Raw genomic sequence first — 19,857 nt, forward strand, 5'->3', positions numbered from 1 at the left:
CTTTCTTATGTAAATTATCCCTATTATTTTAAACTACGTTTGCGAAAAATATTAATTTTTTACTAAATACTGTGTATTAATATGTGTTTTTATTCACGTGTCCCTTTTTTATATATAGGTCCATGTCTTAAAAACTGTTAAATGAGGCACGAAGGTAGATACCAGCTTTTTACAAAAATCACAACCAATCTCGTTTTCACTAATTTTAATGTTTCTCTCTTATTCTCCTGTAAGAAAAAAAATTAATCCATTTACGCTTAATTTTTGTGTAATTTTAAATACCTAAACTATTTAATTATAAAAAATAATTTCCAAATATAAACACTACTTTACAGAGGTATTAGGCCTATTATTTATTAAAGCCTGCTTCCATATTTTTTAAAAACTACTTTAAACAATTTATATATGTTGATAATATTCTACTATTGCATCGGAATGGCCATTTATTTTGCCTTAGATTCTTTTGTGGAAAGGTTTTTTATTAAAATGGCCAGTTTGTCAATTTGTTATGTCAACTTTCAAGCTGGACTATAATTAAGCTAAACTGCAATCAAACTGTTTACCCTTTGCTTTTATATATATAAAGTTAGTATAAGTTTAAAAAATCTGAATCCGCGAAGTATATTCCATAACATTTTTGTAACAAAATTAACAATAAAATTATTTAATTTTTTTATGAAATGCTTTTCCGTATCCAACAGCAGAAGCAACAAAATAAAAAACTTTTACCTCCAGGATACTTTTATTGATTACCATTATTCTGTTTGGTGAAGTTCTAAACATAAAAGCTCTTTTGATTTAGATGAAAGGTAATCTTATGTATCAACATTAAAGCTTAAATAAATATTATTTCGTTTTTAAGCCTGTTAAAAATTGCTATATTTATCAAAATGTAAAATAATTCACAAAAAAATGGAAAAGAAATATGAATATCTATATGATTTTATAAAGGACTCGCCTAATGTTTTTGTACTTTACCAAAGCGTGACCAGAAAGATGTAAAAATGAGCAAAATGAGAGAGCTTTGTATCATTGGTTATCTAATTATTGAGTGACGTTTAAAATATTGGTCATTGGAACTTGTTTTGTAGGTATCTGTTTTCTAAGCAGTATGAAAGTTTACATAAAATGCCAATTTTTTTACTTAGAGTAAATAATCCATTTGTTAAATTGAACTCTTTAATGTACATCATTAGTTACAATCGTGTTCAATTCAAAATTATAAAAAGGACTCAAATTTTTTAAATTGTTTTTTTTTATATGAGTTCAAATCCTTCATTTCAAAAACCATTTCCTTGACCAAACTTAGCATAATAAGTGGCCATTCTTCGTATAACACTTCCTTCTTTCCAGATATTTGAATGGTTTGTTGTTTTAAACTATTTATTAGATCTTTTGCAGCTGCTTTCTGAGCTGGGTTTTCCTGCGAATAATTATTTAAAAAATTAAACTGAACTTGCTTCTTTTATGTTAAAGCTTAAAAAGCTGTTGGTTTGAAGTAAATAATATTTATACAATAAACCTTTTAAATAATATAAAGTTATATAAAACCTACCAGGGATTGTTGACATTCCCTCGGCATATATTGGAGACCAGTCCCAATAATTGACTCAGCCAGTGATTCATTTGCATGAACCTCACCTGAAATACAAATTTTATAGTTTTAAGTGAATTATTTGCAAGTCCGTAATGTATTTAAATTGCATCAGTTTAAAAATTTTGGTCACACTTAGTACAGTTTTATACAACTAAACACACAGTTTAATATCTTATTTAAGTAGAATCACGAATTTACTACAAAAAAAATCAAACTTATTTGTACTACAAGCTTTAACCATAGAACAAGTAAATTAAACACATTATCAAATAGACATTCAAAGTGTAAAGTCATACTATTTAACAGTTAAGATACCAACAACACTTATTACAAATTGTACCGATGGTAATTAAATATCTAAATATGTAACAATAGGCCTGAAAGAGATATATTATTACTTACAAATATAATGTAAACCTTCTACTAACCTGGTTTTAATATAGTATGATTCTTATAAATTTCGTAAACCTTTTTTAAAACATTATTTAAAACAAATAATGGCCTTGTTAACAACAATTATTATAGTTAGAATAAATAAAAAACAAGAGCAGTGACACTGTCAGCATGGTGTTGTGGTTAGGATACTTGACCATATAACACAAAGTCTTTGGTATGATTTCCACTGCTTTTATGCAATAGCCCTTTTAGCTTAGGCGGTATAAACCAAACAATAATATTTAATCTTGCCATAGCTGTTTAAAGCTTACATCATATTCCAGGAAAAAATTGTTTTAAAAATTAATAATACTATATGTACTTGATTTTTTTTTTATTTCTTTAGACGCTGATGATTGTTTATGCTGCGATTCCGCAAACAACTGAAACAAGCGAAATTGAGAAGTTTGTGAAGTAACAACAAGACAAAGTGACCCAAACACCTTTTCTGCATTTGTTGTCTCAGAAGAAGTAATCTGTTAAATCAATAGGATTTTTTACAAAAATGACTACAATTTAACAGTTTAATAATATTTAACACTACTTAAGGGTTCTCTTATAGTACATTTCAAAAAATAAAATTCAAAACTGACATTTTAAAGAAGTTAGCATATAAGGAGGTTATAGAAAATGTTTTGTTAGTAAGAGAACATATTGTTTTTAGTAAAATGTCAATTGGATAAAAAGATTTTCAGTACTATAACAATAATTCATTTTAAATGTGTGTATTTATAAAATCTATATTAGAGTTTCTTATTTATATGTATATATATTTAAAATCAGATCCTGTATATATATAGATATATATAACTCTATTATAAATTTTATGTTGGTACTACAAATTTATTTCATTTTAATATAAGTTATTAAAAAAAGTAACATGTTTTAAAACAAGAAATTGTTTAAATTATGTCTATACTTTTATATTGTATATTTTTTTTATCAAACCAATCCGACTTTTATTTTTACTTGGTAAAATTACTAGTAATACTATTATTATTATTGTAATTAAGCTATTGCAATAAAGATAATATTGTCATGATATGCTAAAACATTTAAAATATATACAAACCTGTTTGTCATTTAGCAAGTTTAGTTGTAAGTGTGAAAGTCGAAACAACAAATATGCTTTCCAAAGCGAAAATTGGGTAACAGGATTTCCTGGGCTTTCCTCAATTGAAAGTGAATTTAAATTTTGAAATTGAGCCAAAGCATTAAACTGTTGCAAACTGTGAAGGTTAACTTCCTTTAAAATTAGATTCTGTACAAATTAAAAAAAAAATTAAAACAATACTAGGAGTTTGTTTTAAATATGAATTTTAAGTTTCTTAGGGTAAAAAACAATACAATTATTGATTTAATATATAAAAAATCATACCTTTACATTAGGAAATTTTACTTTAATTTTTGGTATGTAAACCAAAAAATTTTTAAAATTAATGAATTGGATGGTAATTGTAGTTACAACAGATGACGCTTGGGTGCCTAAAATTTTAATAATTTTTTAGACACTGTTTGTTAATTTGATTTAAAAACAGAGTAAAATATGAACCAATTTTTTAACTAAACATTGCCCAGCTATGAAAATATTATTTACAAAATCTTACGATAATATATCTCAAATTTTTAAAACATAATAAAAAATTAAAAAAAAAACATATCTGGAGCATTACCCCAATTTTTATCCAGAGAGTCTAGGGCTCCGTGCCCAAACAGTTGTAAATGTCCATCATTAATTTCAGCTAAATATGCATCTGACATATCCAATGATGTAAAGCTTCGTAAACTCTCCCTACAAACAATAAATAAATATAAAGAATATATATTTTGAAAGTTTATATAGAAGTTTAGATAAATTAATTAATGGTTAACACAAATTTTAAGTTAACTAACCTAAGGTTAACAAACCTTGGGTTAAAATGCTTAGAGCTATTGGCATGTTAAAAATGCATCTTAACTTGTGATTAAACGTTAAATTAGCCAAAATTTACTTTCACTCAACAAAAACATTTACCTCGAAATTTTACCTTAACAATTACTCAAGTTTGTTTATTTAACCCAAAGTTGTTTAATTAGCACAAATTAGTTTTGCTATTAAAGTATTTAAAGGTATTTTTTAACTTAAAAGGTAGTAAAATTTATTTAATGAAAAAACTTCCAAAAAAATTGAATGTTTATCTTGAAAATTAACTTACTGGTTGTGTTTATTCGATAAAACATTACTTAGCCAGGCTGATTTGTCCACAAAATCATTTTCATCATCCTTCGGTTGTAAACACCTAAAATATAAAAAATCATAAATTTTGTTGTAATACTAGGATCCATAAAAGACCAGTAAAATAGGTGTAGTTGCAAAAATTAATCAGTTATTTATCAAAGCAAAAAAAATTGGAAACAATTTTACATTTCCATATCACTTTTTCCGGTACTAAAAGAATTTTCACTTGACGTTGCATTATAATAATTCTGATTAATATATTGCAATGCTGTTTCCCATTGTCTTGCTGCATTGTTTATTGCTAACCTTTTCTTTTCTTTTGCAATGGCCTTAAAAAAATTATTTGTTCAATTTTTTTTTAATCTTGAGATCTATTTTACTTTGTAAGATGCAATGTAAAAAAGTTATTTTTAAGTAATAAAGTTATTTTAATAAATTCTTTTTAGAAATAAAGATGCTCTATAGTTGCAATATGATTTCTAAACGAAAATATAAACCTGCTTATGCACTTCTCTTTTTCTCTCTTCTTCCTTTTTAATTATAATTGCTGAAGTTCTTCTTTCATCATCCTAAAAAAAACATATATGTAAATTAATAAAATAGCATTCTTTTAACAACAAAAAAGTTTGGTTTTCTTTATGTACAAGAAATGTCATACTGAGTATCATATTATCACAATGCTGTTTGATAAAAAGTATCAAATTTCTTCTTTTAACTATTATACCTAGTATGTTGTAGACATATTTTTATTATTGTTTATTGTATTAAAAATTTTATAATAAAGCAAATATTTTTATTTAATATTTACTGAAATTCGTTTCATATCGAGTTGTCGCAGGTGTGCCATATTTTTTAAAACAACCTGTTTATACCAACTTGCGGAGGCAATTGGATTACCATCCAAAGAAATTTCATTCAAGGAAGTACACTCTGACAAACACTCAACATGAACCCAACTAAAAAAATTCAATATTCAACTTGGATTTTATTTTTAACTTGATAATTTATTTTTTATATACTTTTATATTGGAAGTTAACTTATTTCTAACATTAAAATCGTTTATCAAAAAGATCTTGTTTTTAAAACTTAAGTTTATTTACTAAAAAATTAAAAAAAAATTGTTTTTAGTAAAAACAAACCTTGAAATGTTATTAAAACTGAGAAAGAGTCTTTGCAAAGACAAAAGCAAATCAATCTCGGAAACACTAACTATGCAATTTCTTCTTAAATTTAATTCTGCCAATGTTTCCATTCCAGATAAATTATTAACATGCTATTTATTAATAACAATTTTTAAAATAAAATAAATATTGTTTTTGATATACATAACAAAAGGTTAAATAAGAAATAAAGAAAATGACTTAATGGATTTTACAGAAATAATATTTTTACCTCAATGTGATTTCCCGCTAAATTCAAAACTCTAAGTTCAGTAAGGTGATTCAAATTTTCCATCACAGTTATGTTATTTCCATGTAAATCCAATACATCCAACTTAACTAAATTGTCTAACCCAGTTATTTGAGAAATTCTGAAGTAAATAAAAATTGTGTAAACAAAAACATAATTAGAAAAAAGTAGTTAATCACCAATCCTGCAGGCTGCGTTTTAATTGTCTTAATATAAACCCAATGCAACTCTTGACTAACGTATGTCGTGATAATTTACTTGCAAACCAAAATTGAGCGTTTTTTATTTTTTGATAGCATTTAAATTAAACATATACATACGAATATACATAGTTTTATTAAGCTCTTATTTTGCTTTCAATTTAAAGTTTTAAAATTTGACCACCTGTTTTTTCCAAGCATAAGAACTCTTAAAGACTTAAGAGAAGATAGTCCACTCATGTCCTTTATTTGATTGTCATATAAGTCAAGAAATATAAGTCGTCGAAGATTAGAAAGATGCTGTATTCGCGAAATAGAGTTGTGTTGAAAATTTAACAATCTAAGATGTTCTTCACCTTCTAATATCGGACAAACATTCAGGCATCGTCTAAAAATTTTAATTGTTGATAAAAAAACATCAAAAATTAACAAAAATTATTTCTTTAGAGGTTAAGTAAGAGAGCAGTATTTTGCTATTTACTTTGGCATAGTAAAAACTTTTAAAATTAACTAATTAATGATAGTTTAAAGACAATGCAAACTTGTTTATCTATCAAATCCACTTAACAGCATTGATTACCTGTCTAAATTAAGTCTATCCGGGTTGGCCGATCTTTCATCTACAGTTCTGTAAACAATTGGTATCCCTGGCGCAGATGGACTTTCAGCAAAAATAACTCGGTCCCCTTTAAAAAAGTCTTTAATTTTTTAACTCATTGAGGGCACATGCAAAAAATTTACTAATGTACTTAATTTGTTAGGCTTATTAATGACATTAACCTAGTACGGGTTGTGGGATTAAATTTAGGTTTGAATGCAGAAAGTTAAGGTTATGTACCAAGTTAAAATCACAAGTTGATTTATTTCTGCTTTGCAAATAAATGTGATAAGGTAGTTCTAAGTTTTGTCATAGAAAATTGATTTTATTTGGAATAAATTTATTGATAATTTTATATTTAAAGAGTTTACAAACAGTAAAAGTTCTTTTCCCTTTTTTTACATTTTACTATGTTAAAAAAATTATATTATTGGTACACAATATTTTAACAAATGTAACCACATGTTCTAGCAGTAGAAATGATTTTTTAGGTAACTGGAGTTTAATTTAGTATCTGCATACCAAGTAATTTGGGATTAATTTGACCCGACTTTCGCCCCTGACTTTTAATACAAAATATACCTGGTAAAAATGGGTTGTTTTTTTGAATTTGATTATGTGAAATTTTTCCAGGGCCTCCTCTTGGTGTCGTTTCCTAAAAAAATATTTGATTTTTACAAAACCTGGGCATTTTTAATTTTGAAATCATGTTCTCGCAAATGAATTAATAATTTTTTATGCAACCCATTAATTACAAAATGTTTATCATGAGTTACCATAGAAACCCACTTTACCTGATAATGTTGAGAAGATAAGTGGGAACCTTCTTGAATCCCACTGTTACGGCGTGTATAATTGTCTCCTGATGACAACTTAAATTTCATATTTTAAATAGTTGTGATATAGAATATTTTAATCTTATTTCAAAAAAAAATGTAGTTTAAATATCCTAATAGTTTAGCTATATTCATTAAAATAACAATACATAAATTAAGCCTACTCAATATGAAATTTGTTTTAATGAAATATTATGAAATAAAAGTAAGTTTAATAATTAAACTACTGTTTAAAGGTAAATTTAATGACAAAGTCTTTTTAAATACCATTGCCATTTCAGTAGCATATACTTTTGTTGGACTGGCAACATTTTTTCGTAAACTATTGCTTAGCATTCTAGTTTCACTCATTGTATGAAGTAATGAAGGGGAACCAAAACCTTTAAAAACGAAAGCTTTTTGAAACTCTTAAATTTATTACAAAAACACACTTCATCTTTAATAAAGCACTTCATCTTTAATAAAGCATGCAGAAAAAGTACACACTATACTAACCTATCGTAGTAAGAGGCCCTGAGGCCATACTCCTAGTAGATCCCCCATCACTATGCGCACTGTGAGCAGATGATCTAAACAAGCAATATAATAAAAGGTTTGGTTTTCAAAATAAATTTATATATACAATGTATGTAATAGTGCTATTTGTATTTTAAAAGTTGTAAATACATAAATAAATAATCAAACCTAACCTAGCATAAACGAAGTAAAATGCCATGGCTTAATCCTAATAAATGTATTTTATTATATGGCATGTTATTTTTTATCACTAACAAAATCAAAAAATCTAATCAGCATTCAACTTGCAACCAATTTAACATATATTTATAGTAAGGTTGTCAAGACATAATCACAAGTTGTTTTTTTATACATTAAAATCGATTGGAAAGTCAGCATTATAGATACAAAAGTTAATAATTTTTTTTAAATTAATTTTTTAAAGTAAGCAATAAAAGTGAAAATATTCAACCTTATATTGCTTTGGCCAATAGGCAAATCTGAGGGTCGGAAAGTGGTTGCCTGATCTCTTGTTAATCGATCGGGTGTGACATGACGTGCATTTCTATCAATCACTGAAGTTGATGAGGCTTGAAGTGAAAGTTCAAAAGGGGGAATTGCATGCTATGATGGTTTTAAATGTGTAACAATAATTATAATTAGCAATATGAACAAAAAAATAAAAACCTTTTTGACACTAAATACTTTAAATCAATTTTGCTACAAATGGTATAAAAGTTCTGTGAATGATAGCAGAATTAATAAATAACCTATTGTAAATACAAATAGTTTAACCATATGAATTATACAAGTAACGTAACATAGCAGTATACAAATTCTTAAGAATCTGTCAGGCATTAGATACCACTTCAAAGTCTGTTGTTATTTATTATAGTGTAATAACTGCTTTATCAAAACAAATTAAAAAAAAACTAAACCTAAATGTATTGAATATCTTTTTTAGACAACACACTAATTATTATAATTTATCACTTTACAAATAATATATATATTGTATTTTAAAACTAAATTGTCTAAAAGTTGTATGCTTTATACATAGCTTTTTAATAAAAATATTAAAAAAGGGGACATAACAATGTGATAAATTAAAGTAAAATACTTACGGAGTCTCTTCCATGCGCAACAGGAGAACGACCTTTAAACTTGCCAGAATGATATAAAGGTTTCATATTTTAACAGATATAAAAGTTAAATAACAAAATTTACAAAGCAAGCCTACAAAGCAAATGTTTAAGTTTTATATATATAAATATATATATTATTTTTTTTGTATATATCTTTATCCTTTATGTGGAAGGGTCAAATGCATAGAGTTCATATCAATATATAGCGCCTTACTCAAGGGAGCTACAGCATCTATCTAACTAAACCCTTTATTAAATTTCTTTTATATGTTCGGTTTGAATTCGTTATAGGATAACTTTTAGTAAAGCTCTCACCCAACTGAGAATTTACATTTTATATTTCTGTAAAAAAGGTTGGTAATAGACTGCAACTAAATGGTAGCAGACTAGCAGAAATTGTTTTTTTTTAAATGTTACATATTTTACTCAAATGTCACTTTTTGACAGGTTTATACCTATCCTGGTTATTTTATATTCAAATTAAATATATATATCTACAACCATATTCGTATAGCCAGCAGCAAATATTTGTTGGTAAAAGTTGTTTTGACAAATTTTTAAAAAATTGTGTGTTAGTTTAGTTTCTATAGCAATTTGTGGCACTATGTAAAAGACGGAGTGCATGTGCAGAATGCGGAGTGTAGAAATTTTTAATAAGGTCACGATTACCTTCGTGACGTCTATAGAATGTTATACCAGAATGTTTTAAATAAAAAAGTGACAATATACAGTTACTAACTTATGATAAAAGTTATTAAGCCGATATAACACCATAAACCCTGAATGCCACATTTTTATTGCCCTATGCCTAATGTAAATTTAATTTGCAATCAAACTGTACTAACTAGAAATTGGCACAGAGGGAATAAAAGGGTTAACGAGAGCTATATATGACAAAGTCAAAATTACTTATATTAATTATCAGTTTTTCGTCGGAAATGACGTCATAACCCATGTGTGCTACAATTTTATTGCTCAAATCCCAAAGTAAATTCAATTTGCAATCGAATGATACTAACTAGAAGTTGGCACAGAGGGAATTAAGGTACAAACAGGCGTAATATACGACGAAATTAAGCAAATCTATTATCAGTTTTTAAGCGGAAATGACGCCATAACCCCAAGTGCCACATTTTTCTTGCCCCATTTCTACAGTAAATTAAATTTGCAATCGAATGATACTAACTAGAAATTGTCTGGCTTGAATAAAGGGATCAACCAGTTTATTTTATGATAAAATTACTCACATCGGTTGTTAGTGTTTTGGCGAAAATGACGTCATAACTCCTGTGTTCTAAATTTTACGGATTTTATGCTAAAGTAAATTTGGTATAAATTAGAAATAATGCGTTTTATGAATAAATTATTTGCGTGAAAAAAACATTTAGTATTTTATCAAAATCTTAACGAAAAAAAAGAAATTCCTCTATATCTAAGTTTAAATTAAAGCCAATTTAAACGACGTTTAACAGTTTCTTGTTCTTTGTCCGTTAATAAATCTAAAATGAATTGCTCATTTTTTGATGGATTTTTTACAGCACATTTTTAATTTTTTTTTACAGAGTATTTTTAATATGTGTAGTGTATTACACTTTAAGATTGATCATGTACGAAACAATCAAAACCTTTTTTGTCTTGAAGTCCTATTTGTCATTTAGTTTTACAAATTTATGGGTTAAATTTATAAGGGTATGTTGGGCAACCCGGATTTAATATTAACGCTCATGGCCTTTTTCTGTGCAAACATAAAACAAACCTAAGAAAAAAGAAAACTCAAGTTAAAAGAATACGCGCCCTAAAACTTTTGTTTTGTCAAGAATTTTTTTTGGAGGCTATAGTATAATCGATGATGGCAGGATTAAAAATTGTCGCCCTATTTACAATAATTGCAATAACGATCCATTTGTCTTCCACGTTAAGGAGTAATGGGTAAGTCTTTATTTAACTATATACATAAAAAAAAAATTTGTATTAGTTTAGAGTAAAGTGTTGTGATGTTTTTTCAAGTTTTTTGTGTTAACGCTGGGCTCAAGGGCAAACAGGGTATTAGTGCGGATCGAATCCGAAACCGTTAGTTTGTAGTTTCTTGTCATGACTGTTATACTAGTCGACCAGCATACAAATAAAAAGTTTTTTAATTAAAAAAATATTTTTGTACTTTTTTTTATTACACTTATCAAAAAACTTCGTCGCTTTCACATAATTATTGATGGTGTTATGTTTTCTTAGACATTTTTCTCTTTTAATTTTGTACGTATTTATATTACTATGATTTAAAGTGTTTTAAATTTTATTTATCCTAAATTATTATAAGTTATTGAAAAGGGCGCACAATTAACTTTAACAAAGGCGTAATTGTTGCCCAAAAGCCAATGTTACTATAAAGCTGTGTTAATAATCTTTTGCCATACGTTAAACAATTTAATATTGACACAGCACAAAAACTTTATTATTCGAAGTTACAACAATAGTTGACAAATCCTCGCATAGGTTTAAAACGTGAATAATACTGATTGATAACCCGGATATTCGTTTAAATCAACTAAATAAATTTGATTTCAATTCGAATTTTTGCCCGAACAATTTTTTAAACTAAAAAACTTAATTTAGTGCGAACGTATGTAGCCGAAATGTTCCCTACGTACAATCCTACACAAAAAGATACAACAAACAAGTAACAACTTATCGGTATGAGTCGTGTTGGGACTGGACCCAGGGGTTTCGGTAACTATAATCAAACCAATAACTTTTAAGCAGCTTTTTCTGTAAAAATACAAAAAAAAACATTTACTGTTGCTATTAATACTTTTTTAAAGAATTCTTTATTAGTCATAAAACGATGTTAACAAGTTTTCACGGTTACGTTACTATGTGTTAAAATAGATGTCGTGTTGCAAGAATATCCTACAGAACAGCATACAAAATCGCATTTCGAACTGTTAACCAAAAGCAGTACTATTGTTGTCAAGGGTGGAGTGCAACTGGAAACGAGTGTACAAAAGGTGTAAATTTAAACAAATAAATATATATATTTTTTTGTATACAACTTTATTCTCGATGTGGGAAAGTCGAATTGCCCGATAATTATGCTGCTGATTAAGTGCTGGCTCAGCGGGAGTTCATACCGTTTATACGGCCTTACTCAAGGGCTCTACAGCATAAGATCAGTGGGGATTAAACCAACGACCTCATAGGTTCAATCCCCACTGATTATTCGAACTTACAACATATACAACAGTATCTAAATTAAAACGTAATATTCGACGTATTATCTTGACGTGTTAAATATAGCAATATGTCATTCTAAATGTATCAACGGGGGAAAGTGCTTACGACCTAACTATTGCGAATGTAAAACTGGATACAGGGGGTCAATTTGTCAGAATGATATTAATGAATGCCTAACAGACAATGGAGGATGTGAACAGGTAACATATTAAACCCCAAATTTATATTTAGAATAGCTAAAGTAATGTAAAAACACTTGTGTGCTGTAAAATCTATCCTTTTATATATTAATTGTGGAAATTTATGGATTAATTAACCTTACACTTTTGCATAGAAACGCAAAAGATGTTGACCTAACCAAAACGCATCTGGTTGTAAATTTAGATTCGATCAACAATTTTTAACGTAGTACATTGTGACTTAACAGTAGTATAAACGTTGTTTTAATATCGGCCCTTACAATAATTAAAAAGAATGTCGTCTCAAAAAACAATCGGAATATTAAAATTTTAGACTATAGTTAGCGCATTCATCAAGATAAGCAATATTTAAAAAGCAAACTAGAGCCAACATGAACTTGAAAAATAAAGTTGTTTTTAAGTAGTTATTACACCTTTTGCACATCAAAGGGGGTAAGCCCAATCAAATTTACCCAATTACGACTTAAAAATATTTTGTAAACGCCATATATTTTAATAGTTATGCCATAATCTATCATAATCTATGCCATAATGCCATAATCTATGCCATAATAGTGGCACTTAACCTCGTTTTTAATTTATTTTAAACATAGTTTTTACAACACTATTCGTAATACATTTTAAAATCAGGCAACTACACATGTATTTATATAAAATGAATTTGACGTTTAGTCCCCACTGCTTAATTTCGCCAAACTACGCCATTCGACATTAAATTTGAACACCCTAATTTAGCATTATCGTAAAACCAAAGTACACTTATAAATGTTCATTTACAATTTTGAACTTCGTCCAAAATATAACCTTATTTATATAACCCAATTTTTTAAAGTAAGATTCCTTTTATTTAAATGTTATTGTTAAACATTAATTTTTATTTAAATCATTAATATATCATGACACGAGCGATGAAATTTTAATATTTCTGACATCACTATAACCTACTTTGATTCAAGAAATGTGCAAACTTACTCGGAAGTTTTTCATGCGACTGTTTGCCCGGGTATGTGCTGCGAGGAGACGGTAAAACTTGCTCAGATCATGATGAATGCGAAACATCTAGTCACAATTGCGGCCAAAAATGCATTAACACAGTAGGAAGTTTTGCCTGTTCTTGTAATGCCGGCTACGAACTGTTGGCTGACCAAATCACGTGTAGGGGTAGGCGTACTTTAATATATAGTTTAGTTTATATTTACTTACGTCATTTTATTTGTTTGTATTGACCAGATTTACATTGTTTAAGAATATTGCGTTTTAAAATATTAGTAGTTTAATCAGCTGGTTTTTGATTTTAAGATATAGACGACTGCGAAAGCAATCCATGTCACCACTTATGTTCGGACAAGCTAAATGATTACTCATGTTCTTGCTACTATGGTTACTCTCTGTCAGTGAATAACATATCTTGCAATCCAGTTTGTGAACAAGGATGTGGAAATGGAGGTTATTGTTCGACACCTGGAACTTGCAAATGTGCAGATGGTTGGAAAGGAACTAGTTGTGCTATTCGTAAGCATCTATTATATATTATGTTCTGTTTTTAGCAAAATAGGTTCAAACATATTTATTGCCTGTCATGCAAATATAAAGGGATTTTTGCTCTTAGTTGTAAAATAGAATAGTGGGCCTACCTTCTAAATGCCATTAATATCCACAACTGCGTAATTTCACTGCGGTAAAACTGTTTTTGTAGTAAGCTAAATTCTTTTGTTGTGGTTTTATAGCTCAATGTTTAAGTTGTATCAATGGAGAATGCGTGCAACCCGAAACCTGTATTTGTGAGACTGGTTGGAAAGGCTTTGATTGTTCACATGACGTGGATGAATGTTTACTGGACAATGGTGGCTGTGATGAAATTTGTACGAATTTAGAAGGCGACTATGAATGTTCATGTCAACTTGGTTACCTTTTGTCGGAAAATCGTCATTCCTGTTCAGGTTTTATTTAAACACATTTACCATAATTTTAAAAATATAAAAGTTTGTTATATATACAATCATTTATTTATTTCAATCAATTAAAGTAATAAATATAATTAAGCTTGGTTGGCGGTATATGTTCAACTAACAGATATTCAAAGTAAAACAAACAGTGAAACAATGCCAAAAAGTTAAATATTTGTTTTGGTTTTATTTTACAATTTTAAAATTTTCCGTTAAATTAATTTAATTTTTACTTTACACAAATTTCTCATGTTTAGATCACGATGAATGTTTTACTGATTCACATAATTGCCAATACTGCGTAAACACAAAAGGTTCTTACATGTGCACGTGTCCCGATGGCTACTACCTTGTTAATGAAACTAGCTGCACAGGTCACTATTCTATGGAAATCAAATTGGTGTACAATTTTGAATTTAGTTTATAACCTAAAAAAGAAAAACAATTGTTAATTTTAGACACAAACGAGTGTGATATGGATCCATGTGCTCAAAACTGCATTAATGACGACGGAAGCTTCCACTGCACATGTAACAGTGGTTACGTACTCGATGCAAACGGTAGAGATTGTTCGGACATTGACGAATGTGCTTTAAATAAGGTGAATATAAGATTGCGCTGCGGTTTAAACATTTTTTTACTTGCACCCGCTTAGCGATTAATCGCTTCGTGGCGCTAAAATGTGATATTAACCACTTGAAGCGGTTTAGAAGATGCGCTCAGATTCCTGAGGTTTTTAATAAACTCTTGAAGCAATTACCGGTATTGATAAATTAACAAAATAATACTTAGGTTGTTGAGGTATTTTAGTGTAATTATACCTTAAACAACTACATTACTATTTCGGTTTGATTATAAAAGCAATATTTCTGAAATGTATAAGCATTTAAAAGTTTTTAAAAATTCCACAGTGTCAATTTTCTTTCTTGGTAAGTAATTGCTCAGGCGATAATTAAAAATACCTAGAAGACGGAATCATACTTATCGACATTTATTGTATAGGGATTATTTACTTTAATAAAAATGTCTTTAAAAATAAATACTGTTATAAACAATATTTAGCATGGCTGTTCTCAAATTTGCGTTAACACGAATTCTTGGTACAAATGTGCGTGCCTTGATGGTTACAAGTTAGATGAAGACGGAATGACTTGCACAGATATCAATGAATGTTTAACAGAAGAAAACGACTGCCAACAGGAATGCATAAACGTTGCAGGATCCTATGAATGCGTTTGCTAGTTCGAACTTTTTTCAATTGTTTAATTTTATCACTAAACTTAGTCTTAATTTATTTTTGGCTACTTGTTTAGTAAATGTTACATTTCGTATTACAGTTTGGGTTTTCTTAAAACCGATAAGGGGTGTGAAGCAGTTTGTGTTCCATCATGTTCTGATAACGGTGTGTGTGTCGAACCAAATAATTGCAGCTGTGAAGAAGGTTGGACGGGTTCATGGTGTGAACAGGGTAAGAAGTGTAACTTTAGTTTACAAAAAATGATATTGTTCAGTATACTTTAAGAACCTCATATTTATCAGTATAATTTAAGCACCTCATAAATCCCCATATTTAAGCACCTTTCCATTTAAAAAGCACTCAGCAAAACTTTGATAGCCGTTTTTTATAAAGATATTAATGAATGCAATCTTGGTACACATAAGTGCGAAGGCAGTTGCACAAATGTGGATGGAGGATATCTATGTTCGTGTAAAGTTGGTTTTACTTTGGTTCATGGTTACGGGTGTAGCGACATCGACGAATGTGCTAACAACTCAACAAATCGCTGCACTCAAAAGTAATAATAAATTAAATTGTTTATCATGATTTTTAAAAAAATGGAGGGTAATTTTATTTCGCTGTTTAAAAAAATAAAAATTAACGCAGCAAAATGTTACCTTACAGTTGCGTGAACACTGTTGGAAGTTACTACTGCACTTGCGAAGAAGGGTTTACGTTGGACACAAATGGATTTTCATGTTCAGATCACGATGAATGTATGCAGGAGAGCCATGGCTGTGATTTCTGCGCTAACACACTTGGTTCATTCTCTTGCTACTGTCCGGAAGGGTATTCTCTAGAAAGTGACGGAAAATCATGTACTCGTAAGTCTTATTGTTTAACAATAAATCCACGGGATATAATTTGATAACTATAATGGCACGCACGGGAATATTATTATTTCTAAAATTGATTTTGTAGCTTTCGAGGTATTGCGGTTCGAAATTATAAAAATTTAAAATAGAAAAATTTTTGACACTTGCTATAGTCTCGTAACGCCACTTTCACATGCGCATATGCTGGCAGACATAAAAAGTAATCTTATTTTTTCATTTTTAAAGTGTTTTTTTGAATTTTTTTTTTGAATTTTTGCAAAATAAAAACTTTGCTTTTCCTCCCAATGTTCTATTCTAAAAGCTTGTTTTTTTACAGAATACATTTTAAAATAATTTAACAAATAAAGTATTTAACAGCTATTTGCAAGCCGTCTTGTAACAACGAAGGAGTGTGTGCTTCACCAGGAAATTGTGTTTGTAAGAAAGGATGGAAAGGACCGGGTTGTAATTGGGAAGGTATGAATTTTTTTATCCAACAAAATATATTTTTACCTAAAAATGGCAAATCCGACTTCCAATTGCTTATCTATTAGCAATAAACAGTTTACCTAAAAATTTTCACTTTATTTCTAAATAATTCATTTTTTGTGAATATGATCGTATCACGCGCTTTTTTAAACCCTAAAACAACCTCGTTATCGATTTACAAATTTGTGTTATATAAACCATCTAATTAATTGATATTAAATGATTTTGTGAGTAATAGAAAAATTCTGTAAAACATCTCACTTGCTTTGTTTTACAAAAGCGACAAATTAATATAAACGTTTTTCCAATACAAACGGAAAAAATGTCGTATAAATTTGTAATATTTACTAAGATTGGTATAAAAATTAATCGTTATTCAACTATTTTGCCCAAGCATAGTAAACATTCCCTTTAACGCAGGGATTATGCGGGGGAAAGCATATGATTTAATAACTAAGGTGACTAATAAAAATATTGGTTTTGGAAGTTGTTTATCATTTATTTTTAAACCAATTTCACTATCTATTAAACTACAACGAGCATTTTTTATGTTCGTTTTGTATATATGGCTTAAATATAAAAAAAAATAACTTATTTGTTACAATTGCCTTTATTTGACCTTTATTATTTCTCTAAAACTCTTTATTGAAAAGTAATTTAAGATATGAATATTGAGTAAAGTGTATTAGTGACATAACTCAAAAATATGCCGGTTTCAATAAAACATTTTTAAATAATTTTATAATTTTTCCTCTTGTTGATTACCATTTTTGAAAACACCTTATGTCTTTTAACATCTACCTTGTGATTTCTAGTAACCCCTAATCACTGGACGGTGAACACAACGGGTTGCCAATGTTATTTTGATAATTCGCGCAGGGATTGCGCTTGTTGTAGCTATGGTGGATGTCAGTGCGCCTCAGATAACCACAATTTGTGTGTTCAATGTGGCTATGGATCCATATGCAAAGGTTCGTATGTGGTTGTCTTTACTGATACAATTTTTTTGTATATATCTTTATCCTCGATGTGGGAAAATTGAATGCGCGACTTAAACATAGAGTAACATCAATTACTCCGACCCAGTCTCAAGTTGCCTGTGGCAGTTTGGAATATTATAGAATATAATTGCCTGATAATTATACTGCTGATTAAGTGCTGGCTTAGCAGAAGTACCGTTTATAGCGCCTTAGCATGAGATCAGTGGGGATTGAACACACGACCTCATGTGTGGTTTAGCAAGTGTTCTTATCACTACACCACGCTGCCGGTTCAAGCTTAAATTGTAATCTAGCTTGTTCACGAAAAGTATATACATTTAATTGGTATTTTTGTTGCTAATATAACTTAACATTAATAAAAATATTTTAATAATTAAAGCTAGGCAAAATCCAACTGGAATTGATGGGTGGACTGCATCCGAGAGGGGATGCCCCTGTTTGAATAGCAACGGAGACGTCGATATATCACGAACTGATGGGTGTGCGTGTTGTCAGAACGGAGGGTGTTCTTGCGGTGTTATCAACGAAAAGAGATGTGCGCAGTGCGGTTTACCTTCTGCGTGTAGTAAGTGTTTTTTATATTAAATTTTATTTTTGATGTGGGCGACCTCTTTGACCTCTCTAAAGTTTAACGTAAATCAGCTTCCTTTATTCTTAATAATAGCAATATAAATGACAAAAAACATAATGTTGATGTGTTAGACGATTTTGTGGTTCTGTTATGCATTTTTGTTGCCAAACCCAGTAAAATAGATTTGTTGCCGAGATTGTGATCCAACCAAATGTAACGTTGCGCTAAGAGGGAATTAGACATTTAACAACGCGCTATATTTTAAGTATGTCATTTTTATTAATATTTTAAATGAAAGCTTCTGCAGAAAAGTATTATGAAGTTATTTAAATTTTAAAAAGGGAGACTTCATTTACTCTAAATTAACCAAATATTTTACAATAGCATAAAATGGAAAAATGTTTTTTTGGCGGTTGCTGGCTGGTATTGCAAAACAGCACAAAAGATTTTATTTAAAAACGCGTCAGTTAAAAAGATGTTGTTTCGTTGATTTAATGCAACGTTAAACAAGACCCTCAAAAACTTTAGGCACTTTCGTACGGTATAATACTTTGGCCTTGAAATGGCTTTGAGAGTTTTGGTTATTGTTAATCTTTTTATTTATTTTTTATTTTGTTTTTTTCGCGCAATAATGAAAGTAAATAAAAAAATATACAATTAATATTACAACAATGCGACGTGAAAAAATGACAAAATCAATTTAATGTTTAAAACATTATAGTAATAATGTTTACATAGAGATTTTAAGTATGTTATTGCATGGTCACCAAACCCAAAATCCACAATTCTACAAATAAACTACAGTTAATTTTTAAATGCAATAATCCTGTCGTTAAAGTGCTCTTCTCAGGGGCAATTCGACTTAAAAAACAGGGCACGCAACGTGTATTTGAAACAAATGTTTAATTTTACAAAGTTACATAATATACCTGTGATGTTATATAAAGACGTTAACCATCAAAAACCTAAAGCATTTACATATTTAAACATAAATTTGTATTTAAGTTGCTTAATTTAAATATTATTTATCCCTTTAAGCCCAATACATATTCATTTAAAAAAATGATACACGATTAAACTGTTATTATTTATTTTAACAATAATAACCATGAAAATTTTTTTTTAGAACTTACCAAGCCTTGGGAGTAAAAACGAACATAGTCGAAAAAGGAAGTAGGCTTACCCCATCTTTTGTAACAAACTAACAGTATTATTAACATTAGTTTCTTATCTATTCTTAAACACACAAAACAAAAAAAGTTTACATTAATTAATTTATGCTGTAGATGAGTTAGTAATTTTTTATCATAATTTGTAGATATAACCGTAATCAACTTAGATAAAAAATAAAAAGTCGTTGCATTTATTTTTTAAATAAAAATATGTAATAACA

General features: G+C 28.8%; 2 protein-coding genes across 2 annotated transcripts; one reads left to right on the plus strand and one right to left on the minus strand.

The window, feature by feature from the left end:
- Positions 1–763: 763 nt before the first annotated feature.
- On the minus strand, positions 764–9,028 carry LOC145744496 (leucine-rich repeat-containing protein 49-like). Its single transcript, XM_082562339.1, has 20 exons — positions 8,915–9,028; positions 8,263–8,414; positions 7,791–7,864; positions 7,563–7,675; positions 7,254–7,331; positions 7,042–7,114; positions 6,442–6,547; positions 6,046–6,249; positions 5,644–5,782; positions 5,391–5,524; positions 5,059–5,206; positions 4,748–4,819; positions 4,437–4,579; positions 4,228–4,311; positions 3,706–3,824; positions 3,411–3,517; positions 3,105–3,293; positions 2,355–2,508; positions 1,556–1,641; positions 764–1,423 (listed from the first exon to the last, which is right to left on the minus strand). Exons 1-20 carry the CDS (start codon positions 8,978–8,980, stop codon positions 1,220–1,222), a joined length of 2,445 nt encoding a protein of 814 aa, XP_082418465.1. The 5' UTR covers positions 8,981–9,028; the 3' UTR covers positions 764–1,219.
- A 1,756-nt stretch (positions 9,029–10,784) lies between these two features.
- On the plus strand, positions 10,785–19,781 carry LOC145745892 (uncharacterized). Its single transcript, XM_082564073.1, has 17 exons — positions 10,785–10,864; positions 11,546–11,659; positions 11,819–11,937; positions 12,227–12,363; positions 13,320–13,524; positions 13,663–13,875; positions 14,091–14,303; positions 14,567–14,683; positions 14,768–14,910; positions 15,372–15,550; positions 15,647–15,777; positions 15,940–16,105; positions 16,213–16,412; positions 16,782–16,880; positions 17,708–17,863; positions 18,273–18,458; positions 19,591–19,781. Exons 1-17 carry the CDS (start codon positions 10,785–10,787, stop codon positions 19,611–19,613), a joined length of 2,481 nt encoding a protein of 826 aa, XP_082420199.1. The 3' UTR covers positions 19,614–19,781.
- Positions 19,782–19,857: the final 76 nt, after the last annotated feature.

This window comes from Corella eumyota, chromosome 3 (genome assembly GCF_963082875.1).
Source record: "Corella eumyota chromosome 3, kaCorEumy4.1, whole genome shotgun sequence".
NCBI classification, from domain to species: Eukaryota; Metazoa; Chordata; class Ascidiacea; order Phlebobranchia; family Corellidae; genus Corella; species Corella eumyota.